General features: G+C 40.9%; 1 protein-coding gene across 1 annotated transcript in view; it reads left to right on the forward strand.

The window, feature by feature from the left end:
• Nucleotides 1-2,451: 2,451 nt before the first annotated feature.
• The window catches only part of PKNH_1330200 (SICAvar, type I), a gene marked incomplete at both ends in the record, with an annotated part of 19,178 nt that continues 10,743 nt past the window's right edge, over nucleotides 2,452-10,886 (forward strand). The window contains 2 exons of the mRNA XM_002260704.2: nucleotides 2,452-2,565; nucleotides 2,667-3,498. Coding sequence (XP_002260740.2) covers nucleotides 2,452-2,565; nucleotides 2,667-3,498 — 946 coding nt within the window. The remainder of the gene's footprint in view (nucleotides 2,566-2,666; nucleotides 3,499-10,886) is intronic.

The following is a 10,886-nucleotide window of genomic DNA, read 5'->3' on the forward strand; positions in this document are numbered from 1 at the left end:
TTAGGGGGGGGATAAGGAAAGAAGGTTTAGGGGGAAGGAAGGAAGGTTTAGGGGGAAGGAAGGAAGGTTTAGGGGGAAGGAAGGAAGGTTTAGGGGGAAGGAAGGAAGGTTTAGGGGGAAGGAAGGAAGGTTTAGGGGGAAGGAAGGAAGGTTTAGGGGGAAGGAAGGAAGGTTTAGGGGGAAGGAAAGAGTGCTTAGGGTGGTGAGGGAAAGAAGGAAAGGGGGCGGGGGGAAAGGGAAGGTTGTTTAGGGGAGGGGGAGGAAAGAGTGTTCATTGGGGGGTGGAAGGGCAGAGTGCTTAAAGGGTGAGAGAAGGAAGGAGAGTTTTGGGGTGGGGGATAGGGAAAAAGGTGTTTAGGGAAGGGGTAAGGAAGGAGTGTTTAAGGGGGGGAGGGAGGAAGACGGTTCAGGGGGAGGGGGTAAGGAAAGAATGTTTAAGGGGGGGAAAAAGGAAAGGGTTGCTTAGGGGGAGGGAGAAGGAATGCTTAGAGGGGTAAAGAAAGAGTGTTTAGGGGTAAGGAATGTTTCTTTCCTAGGTTATTAGAACAACAATATGGCCTGGTACTTAAGCACCCCAAGGGGGAAAAGGAAGCGTGTTTAGGGGTAAGGAAAGAAGGTTTAAGGGGGCGCAAGGAAAGAAGTTTTGGGGGGGAAAGGACGGAGTGCTTAGGGGGGAAGGGGAAAGGAAAGAACGCTTAGGGAAAGGGGAAAGGAAAGAAGGTTTTTAGAGGAGGAATAAGAGTGAAAGTTTAAAGGGGGGGGAAAGAAGAAAGAAGGTTTGAAAAGGGGGAAAAGAAAAAGAAAGTTTTCTTAAGGGAGGAAGAAAAAAGAAGATTTCTTAAGGGAAGAAGAAAGAAGGTTTCTTAAGGTGAAAGAAAAAGAAGGTTTCTTAAAGGAGGAAGAAAAAGAAGGTTTACGAAGGAGGGAAAAGAAAGAAGGTTTCTTAAAGGGGGAAGGAAAAGAAGAAAGAAGGTTTCTTAAAGGGGAAAAAGAAGAAAGAAGGTTTCCTAAGGGAGGGAAGAAAAAGAATCTTTTTTTTTTTTTATATAGGTTTTCAGAGGGGGAAGAAGAAGAAGGTTTTAAAGGGGGAAGAAAAAGAAGGTTTCAGTGGGTAAAAGAAAGAAGGTTTTCAAAGGGAAGGAAAAGAGAAAAGAAGGTTTTAAAAGTGAAGGAAGAAGTAGATTTAAGGGGAAAAAGAAAAGAAGATTCTTTCCTCGGTTTTTTAGAACAATAATATATGGCCTGGTGTTTTAACCACCTTTAGGGGGGGAGAAAAAGAATCTTTTCTTTTTTTTTATACGTGTTTTAAAGGGAGGAAAAAAAAGGAGGTTCTAGAAGGTTATTAAAAAAGAAGAAAAAGAAGATTTGGAGGGGGAAGAAAAAGAAGGTTCCTTAAAGGAGGAAAAGAAGAAAGAAGGTTTAAAGCAGAAGAAGAAGGTTTTGAAGAAGGAAGAAAAAGAAGGTTTTAGAGGGAAGAAAAAGAAGGTTTTAGAGGGAAGAAAAAGAAGGTTTTAGAGGGAAGAAAAAGAATCTTTTCTTTTTTTTTTTACGTGTTTTAAAGGAGGAAAAAAGAAAGAAGGTTTCTTAAAGGAGGAAGAAAAAGAAGGTTTCTTAAGGGGGAAAAGAAAGAAGGTTTATAGGTCGAAAGGAAAGAAGAAAGAAGATTTCTTAAGGGAAGGAAAAGAAAGAAAGAAGGTTTCTGAAGGGAGGAAGAAAAATTAGGTTTAAAGGGGGGGAAGAAAAAGAAGATTTAAAGGGGGGGGAAGAAAAAGAAGATTTAAAGGGGCAAGAAAGAGAAGGTTTCTTAAAGGGAGGAAGAAAAAGAAGGTTTCTTAAGGAGGAAGGAAAAGAAGAAAGAAGGTTTTCAAAGGAGGGAAGAAGAAGAAAGAAGATTTAAAGGGGGAAGAGAAAGAAGTTTTTAGAGGGAAGGAAAGGAGATTCTTTCCTAGGTTATTAGAACAAAAATATTGCCTGGTACTTAACTCCTTAAAGGAAGAAGAAGAAAGGTTTTAAAGGAGGAAGAAAGAAGAATAAGAAAGAAGGTTTTCAAAGGGAAGGAAAAGAAGAAAGAAAGAAGGTTTCTTAAAGGAAAGAAAAGAAGAAGGAAGGTTTTAAAGGAGGAGGAAAAAGAACGTTCAAGAGTAAAGAAGAAAAGAAAAGAAAAGCAAGAGAAAATATATATATATATATATATGTATATTTATGTCGAATTGAAAGGATATATATAGAGGAATATTTTGTAGCAAAAAAAAAAAAAAAAAAAAAAAGTGTGGGTCGTGGAGTGGTGGAGGAGGAGAAGGAAAGAATGTATATAGTTTTTTTTCCTTTTAATTCTATATATAATATATATAATATATATATAATATATATATAATATATGTATAATATATATATATATATATATATATATATATATATATTTTTTCTTGCTGTTGACTAAGACACACAATCATGTCAGCGTCGGTAGGAGGGAATGGACTGCTGCAGAAATGGTTGGAGGAACATGTCAGAGATGTGGCACAGACGGGGAGTGTGGATGCCGCAAGGGAGGCTAAGGAAATTACAGTAAGTGAATATATGTATATATATATATATGTATATACATATACATGTACATATATGTGGCGTGTATATATATTCCTCCCCTTTCTCTTCTGCTTACGTAGGACAAAGTGCGCACCAGTTTGAAAGCGGAATTTCACAATTTAACGTCCATACTGGGAAGGCAGGAGTCGGTGGAAATATTGCAACTCTGTACTCAAGGGAGGGAGTGGTCCGGGAGTAGTGTGGGTGCGGGAAGGGATTATATGGGGGACCTCTGTAAGGCGATAGTCGAATTGAGATACTTCACGGCGGGCGTACAAACGGAACGGAAGAAGGGGCGAGGGCTGCAGGATGAAAATGCCGTTATTACGCCCCTTACGGATAATGATAAAGCTTATGCGCGTTGCGTCGTCGGTGCCCTTGCTCTGGGCGATATTTATGGAGATCACTGCTACTTGGAAGATGTTGTAAAGGAAGTTTCGTCCGCAGTGGAGGAAAAGTTAAAGTCACATAGCAGGGCTACCGGGAACTTGGGTAGGTGTAAAGACATTGCGCCCGCGGACTTAATTGTCGGCAGAACAGTTCTTGGCACTGCAATTGGAGATTGGACAAGGGGGCAGAGGGCAGGGTCGGGCACTTCGCCCTGGAGGGTAAGGATGCTCTGGAGTAAGAGGAATAATGTCTGTAAGGACGGAGGGCATAAGGAGGAAGAGAAGAAGAAGCATTATTTAGAAAAGAATAAAGGAACGGTTGTATCCTTCTCGGGATTGAAGGAAAATGACAGCAAGGACAGAATTGGTGGTTTGGATATTGCAGACATACTGACGAAGCCGGACTTAATTCTGAGGGAGGACACCATAGAGAAAGCACTTACAACAGCACTCTCGAGTGGAAATACTTTTGACGCAGAAGCTCTAACCAAGACTTTGAACGAGGAAACTAATAAAACACTAGGTAAGTATTCTATTATTAATATATTAATAGTGTATTACATTATTAATATATTACATTATTAATGTATTAATGTATTAATGCATTAATATATTAATGTATTAGTGTATTAATGTATTAGTGTATTAATACATCATTAATATATTAATGTATGAATGTATTAATGTATTACATCATTAATACATCATTAATGCATCATTAATGTATTAATGTATTAATATAATACATCATTAATGTATTAATGTATTAATATATTAATAATGTATTAATGTATGAATGTATTAATGTATTACATTATTAATGTATTAATGTATTACATCAATAATGTCTTAATACATTAGTGTATTACATCATTAATATATTAATATATTAATGTATTAATGTATTAATGTATTAATGTATTAATGTATTAATGTATTAATGTATTAATGTATTAATGCATTAAAGTATTAATGTATTCCATTATTAATGTAGTACATTATTAATATATTACATTATTACATTATTAATATATTACATTATTACATTATTAATATATTACATTATTAATGTATTATATTATTACATTATTAATGTATTATATTATTACATTATTAGTGTATTACACCATTAGTGTAATACATTATTACATTATTAATGTATTACATTATTTTTATTATTAATATATTACATTATTAATATATTACATTATTAATGTGTTAATGTAATAAAAAAAAAAAAAGGAAAAAAAGAAAAAGGAAAAAAAAAAAAATTAATATAAGAAGAAAACAGGAAGTAAAGAAATGGATATAAAAAAGAAAAAAAAATAATAAAATAATAAAATGAATGCAGGTGAATGGGGTGTATGTGTAAGATTTCGTATTTTTAGGTTGCGAGATTTATAATATTTTACGGTGTATGTGTAAGATTTCGCATTTAGGTTGCGGGATTTATAATATTTTACGGTGTATATGTGTAAGATTTCGTATTTTTAGGTTGCGGGATATAATATTTTTACGGTGTATGTTTGATTTAATATTTTTCGGTGTTCGTGGGATTTAATATTTTATGGTGTATATGTGTAGGATTTCATATTTAGGTTGCAGGATATAATATTTTACAGGTGTATATGTGTAAGATTTCGTATTTTTAGGTTGTGCGATTTAATATTTTTTCGGTGTATATGTGTAGGATTTCGCATTTTTAGGTTGCGGGATTTATAATATTTTCCGGTGTATATGTGTAGGATTTCGCATTTTTAGGTTGTGGGATTTAATATTTTTTCGGTGTATATGTGTAGGATTTCGCATTTTTAGGTTGCGGGATTTATAATATTTTCCGGTGTATATGTGTAAGATTTCGTATTTAGGTTGTGGGATTTATAATATTTTACGGTGTATATGTATAAGATTTCGTATTTAGGTTGCGGGATTTATAACATTTTACGGTGAATATGTGTAAGATTTCGTATTTTTTAGGGTTTAAGGTTATAAGAACAACAATATATGGCCTGGTATATAGATGTATAAGGGGGAAGTTTTTTTTTTTTTTTTAACGCAAAAAAAAAAAATAAAATAAGAAAGATGAAAATAAATAATAATTTTCTTAAAAAAAGAAGAATGTTTTTTTTTTTTTCCTATAAACAAAGGGTGTTTTTTCATAATAGAAGAAAAAAAAAAGTTACAAAGAAAATAAGAAATAAAAGTGGAAGAAAGAATCTTTCTTTTTTTTTTTTTTTAAAGTTTTAATTATGAATGTTTAGCGTTTTTCCACACATTTTGCGCGGGGGCGCTCGCGCGCATGTCCCATACACTTTTTACGAGAACAGTATATAACACCCATTGGGCAATTCTTGAAAAAGAAATAAAAAAAAAAATTTAAGAGAGAAAAAAAAACTGGAAGAATGTGGGGAGGTTTTGGGGTGTTAGAAGTCCGATTCCGGGCTTGGAAGTAAGGTTGCAGGGTATTAGAGTAAGGTTTTGGTGATGTTAGAAATTAGATTCCGGGTTTAGGAGTAGGGTTCCGGGTTTAGGAGTAGGGTTCCGGGTTTAGGAGTAGGGTTCCGGGTTTAGGAGTAGGGTTCCGGGTTTAGGAGTAGGGTTCCGGGTTTAGGAGTAGGGTTCCGGGTTTAGGAGCAGGGTTCCGGGTTTAGGAGTAGGGTCCCCGGTTTAGGAGTAGGGTTCCGGGTTTAGGGGTAGGGTTCCGGGTTTAGGAGTAGGGTTCCGGGTTTAGGAGTAGGGTTCCGGGTTTAGGAGTAGGGTTCCGTGTTTAGCAGTAGGGTCCCGGGTTTAGGAGTAGGGTTCCGGGTTTAGGAGTAGGTTTCCGGGCTTAGGAGTAGGGTTCCGCGTTTAGGAGTAGGGTTCCGGGTTTAGGGTTCCGGGTTCAGGGTTTAGGAATAGGGTTCCGGGTTTAGGAGTAGGGTTCCGGGTTTAGGAGTAGGGTTCCGGGTTTAGGGGTAGTGTTCCGGGTTTAGGAGTAGGGTTCCGGGTTTAGGAGTAATTTTCCAGGGTTTAGGAGTAAGGTTCCAGGGTTTAGGAGTATGGTTTCAGGGTATAGGAGTAAGGTTCCAGCGTTTAGGAGTAGGGTTCCGGGTTTAGGAGTAGGGTTCCGGGTTTAGGAGTAGGGTTCCGGGTTTAGGAGTAGGGTTCCGGGTTTAGGAGTAGGGTTCCGGGTTTAGGAGTAGGGTTCCGCGTTTAGGAGTAGGGTTCCGGGTTTAGGAGTAGGGTTCCGGGTTTAGGAGTAGGGTTCCGGGTTTAGGGTTTAGGGTTCAGGGTTTAGGGTTCAGGGTTTAGGGTTTAGGGTTTAGGGTTTAGGGTTTAGGGTTCAGGGTTTAGGGTATAGGAATAAGGTTCCGGGGTTAGCTTTAGTTGAGTAAGGGGAAGGGAAAGGAAAATCTCCTCGCAGACACTAACCGGATACCACACCCCAACCGGATGGTAGAAACCGGATGGTATGAACCGGATGGTATGAACTGGATCGTAGTAACCGCATGGTGGGGACTGGATGGTATAGACCGGATGGTATAGACCGGATGGTAGAAACCGCATGGTAGGAACTGGATGGTAGGAACCTGATGGTAGTAACCGGATGGTATTAAGCGGATAGTATGAACCGAATGGAATGAACCGGATGGTAGAAACCCGGTGTTACGAACGGGACGGTATGAACCGGATGGTGTAGACTGGATGGTGTAGACTGGATGGTATCAACCGGATGGTGGGGACTGGATGGTATGGACCGGATGCTGGAGACTGGATGGAATGAACCGGATGGTATGAACCGGATGGTAGAAACTGGATGATAGGAACTGGTTCGTATGAACCGGATGGTATGAACCGGATGGTATGAACCGGATGACATGAACCGGATGGTAGGAACCCGATGGTATTAACCGGATGGTATGAACCGGACGGCAGAAACCGGATGATAGTAACCGGATGGCAGGGAAGCATCCCAGCATCCCTCCCGGGAGGGGGGTAGGAAAAAACTCCTCGAAGACAAAGACCGGATACGACACAACAACCGCATGGTAGTAACGGGATGGTTGGAACTGGATGGTGGGACCTGGACGGTCGGAACTGGATGGTATGAACCGGATGGTATGAACCGGATGGTATGAACCGGATGGAAAAAATCGGATGGTATGAACCGGATGGTGGGAACTGGATGGTGGGAACTGGATGGTGGAGATTGCATGGTAGAAACCGGATCGTAGGAACAGGATGGTATGAACCGAATGGTAGTAACCGGATGGTAGTAACCGGATGGTAGTAACCGCATGGTAGTAACCTGATGGTATGAACTGGGTGGTATGAACTGGATGGCAGGGAAGCATCCCAGCATCCCTCCCGGGAGGGGTAGGTAGAACTCCTCGAAGACGAAAAACCGGATACTACATACTAACCGGATGGCAGGGAAGACACACCCGAAGTTACGCACCAACACGAAAGAGAAGGAAAAAAAAAAAGAAAAAAAAAGGAAAAAAATATTTAGATTCCGCGTTTAGGAGTAAAGGTTTTAGGGGTATAGAAAGGGGGTTTCAGGGTTCAGGAGTGAGGTTTTTTGAGGGTTCAGGAGTGAGGTTTTAGGGGTATTGGAATAAGGTTTCAGGGTATTAGAATAAGGTTTTAGGGTTTAGGAATAAGGTTCAGGGGTTAGCTTTAGTTACCTTAGGTGGGGAAAGGAAAGACTCCTCGCAGACAGGGGCCGCATACTGCAGACTAACCGGATGGTATGAACCGGATTATGGGAATTGGATGGTGGAGACTGGATGGTGGTAACTGGATGGTGGAGACTGGATGGTGGAGACTGGATGGTGGAGACTGGATGGTGGAGACTGGATGGTGGAGACTGGATGGTAGTAGCCGGATGGCAGAAACCGGATGGCAGAAACCGGATGGCAGAAATCGGATGGTAGTAAGCGGATGATAGAAACCGGATGGTAGAAACCCGATGGTAGAAAGCGGATGGTGGGAACCGGATGGTATGAACCGCATGGTATGAACCGGATGGTAGTGACTGGATGGTGGGAACTGGATGGTAGACACCGGATGGTTGGAACCCGATGGTAGACACCGGATGGTGGGAAGTGGATGGTTGGGACTGGATGGTGGAGACTGGATGGTGGGAACTGGATGGTGGGAAGTGGATGGTGGGAAGTGGATGGTGGGAAGTGGATGGTAATAACCGGATGGTGGGTATCGAATAGTGGGAAGTGGATGGTTGGAAGTGGATGGTTGGAAGTGGATGGTGGGAAGTGGATGGTGGGAAGTGGATGGTGCGAACTGGATGGTGGAGACTGGATGGTAGGTACCGGATGGTATGAACCGGATGGTATGAACCGGATGGTAGAAACCGGATGGTATGAACCGGATGGTATGAACCGGATGGTAGAAACCGGATGGTATGAACCGGATGGTAGGAACCGAATGGTATGAACCGGATGGTATGAACCGGATGGTAGGAACCGGATGGCAGGGACGCATCCCAGCATCCCTCCCGGGAGGGAAGGGAAAACTCCTCGAAGACAAAGACCGGATGGCGGGGGTGCTGAAACCGGAAACTATACACCAACACGAAAGAGAAAAGAAAAAAAAAGAAAAAAAAAAATTCAGTTTCCGGGTTTAGCACAGAGGTGTCAGGGTGTTAGAAGTCAGATTCCGGGTTCAGGAGAAAGGTGTCAGGGTGTTAGGACTTAGATTCCCGGTTTAGGACAAAGGTGTCAGGGTGTAAGAATTCGGATTCCTCCTTTAGGAAGAAGATTGTAGGGGTATAAGAAGAGGGTTCCGGATTTAGGGTGGAGGTGTCAGGGTGTTAGAAGTCAGATTCCGGGTTTAGGACAAAGGTGTCAGGGTGTAAGAACTTAGATTCCGGGTTTAGGAATAAAGGTGTCAGGGTGTAAGAACTTAGATTCCGGGTTTAGGAATAAAGGTGTCAGGGTGTTAGAACTTAGATTCCGGGTTTAGGACAAAGGTCTCAGGGTGTAAGAACTTAGATTCCGGGTTTAGGTGTAAGGCTGTAGGGGTGTTAGAATAAGGTTGTAGGGGTATTAGAATAATGTTGTATGGGTGTTAGAATAATGTTGTATGGGTGTTAGAATAATGTTGTATGGATGTTAGAATAATGTTGTATGGGTGTTAGAATAATGTTGTATGGGTGTTAGAATAATGTTGTATGGGTGTTAGAATAATGTTGTATGGGTGTTAGAATAATGTTGTATGGGTTTTAGAATAATGTTGTATGGGTGTTAGAATAATGTTGTATGGGTGTTAGAATGGGGTGTCCGGGTATAGGAGTAATACTGTATGGGTGTTAGAAGTGAGATTCCGGGTTTAGGAGTAAGGTTGTAATGGTGTTACAGTAAGGTAGTAGAGGTGTTAGTAGTCAGATTTCGGGTTTAGAAGTAAGGTTGCAGGGGTTTTGGAATAAGATTGTAGGGGTTTCAGATGTATGGTTGTAGGGTGCCAGAATTCAGATTCCGGGTTTAGGATGAAGGTTGTAGGGGTGTTAGAATAAGGTTTCTAACACCTTTACCACCTTGTTCTAACACCCCTAAGACCCTATTTTGACACCCTTACCACCTTATTCTAACACCCTTACCACCTTATTCTAACACCTTTACCACCTTATTGTGGCACCCCTAAGACCCTATTCTGACACCTTTACCACCTTATTCTAACACCCTTACCACCTTATTCTAACACCCCTACAACCTTCATCCCAACACCCTTATCACCTTATTCTAACACCCTTACCACCTTATTCTAACACCCCCACAACGTTAACCTGACACCTCTATAACTTTATTCTAGTACCCCTACCTTCTTATTCTGACACCCCTAAGACCCTATTCTGACACCCCTAGGACGTTATTCCAACACCCCTAAGACCCTATTCCGGCACCCCTAAGACCCTATTCTGACACCCTTACAACCTTATTCTAACACCCCAACAACCTTATCCCAGGACCCTTAGAACCTTAATCTAATACCCTTACAACCTTCATTCCAATATCCCAGCAGCGTTATTCTAATACCCTTATCACCTTATTCTTACACCCTTACCACCTTATTCTAACACCGTTACCATCTTATTCTAATACCCCAACAACCTTGCTGTAACACCCTAAATCCGCATTCTGACACCCCTAAGACCCTATTCTGACACCCCTACAACCTTACTCCTAAACCCGGAATCCGAATTCTCACACCCCAACAACCATATTCTAATACCCTTACCACCTTATTCCAACACCCGTACCAACTTATTCTGACACCTTTACCACCTTATTCTAACACCCTTACAATCTTATTCTAATACTCTTAAGACCCTATTCTGACACCCCTAAGACCCTATTCTGACACCTTTACCACCTTATTCTAATACCCTCACAACCTTATTCTAACACCACAACAACCTTATTCCTGAACCGGGGATCTGTCTTCTAACACCCCTGCAACCTTATTCTAACACCACTGCAATCTTATTGCAACACCCCTACCACCTTATTCTAACACCCTTACGACCTTATTCTGACACCATTACCACCTTATTCAGACACCTTTACCATGTTATTCTAACACCCCTAGCACCTTATTCTAACACCCATACCACCTTATTCTGACACCCCTATCACCTTATTCTAACAACCTTACAACCATATTCCGACATCCTTAACACCATATTCTAACACCCTTACCACCTTCTTCTAACACCCTTACCACCTTATTGTGGCACCCCTAAGACCCTATTCTGACACTCCTAAGACCTTATTCTGGCACCCTTACCACCTTATTCTAACACCCTTACCACCTTATTGTGGCACCCCTAAGACCCTATTCTGACACCCCTAAGACCTTATTCTAACACCCCTAAGACCCTATTCTGACACCCCTAAGACCCTATTCTGACAC

Source organism: Plasmodium knowlesi, assembly GCF_000006355.2.
Source record: "Plasmodium knowlesi strain H genome assembly, chromosome: 13".
NCBI classification, from domain to species: Eukaryota; Apicomplexa; class Aconoidasida; order Haemosporida; family Plasmodiidae; genus Plasmodium; species Plasmodium knowlesi.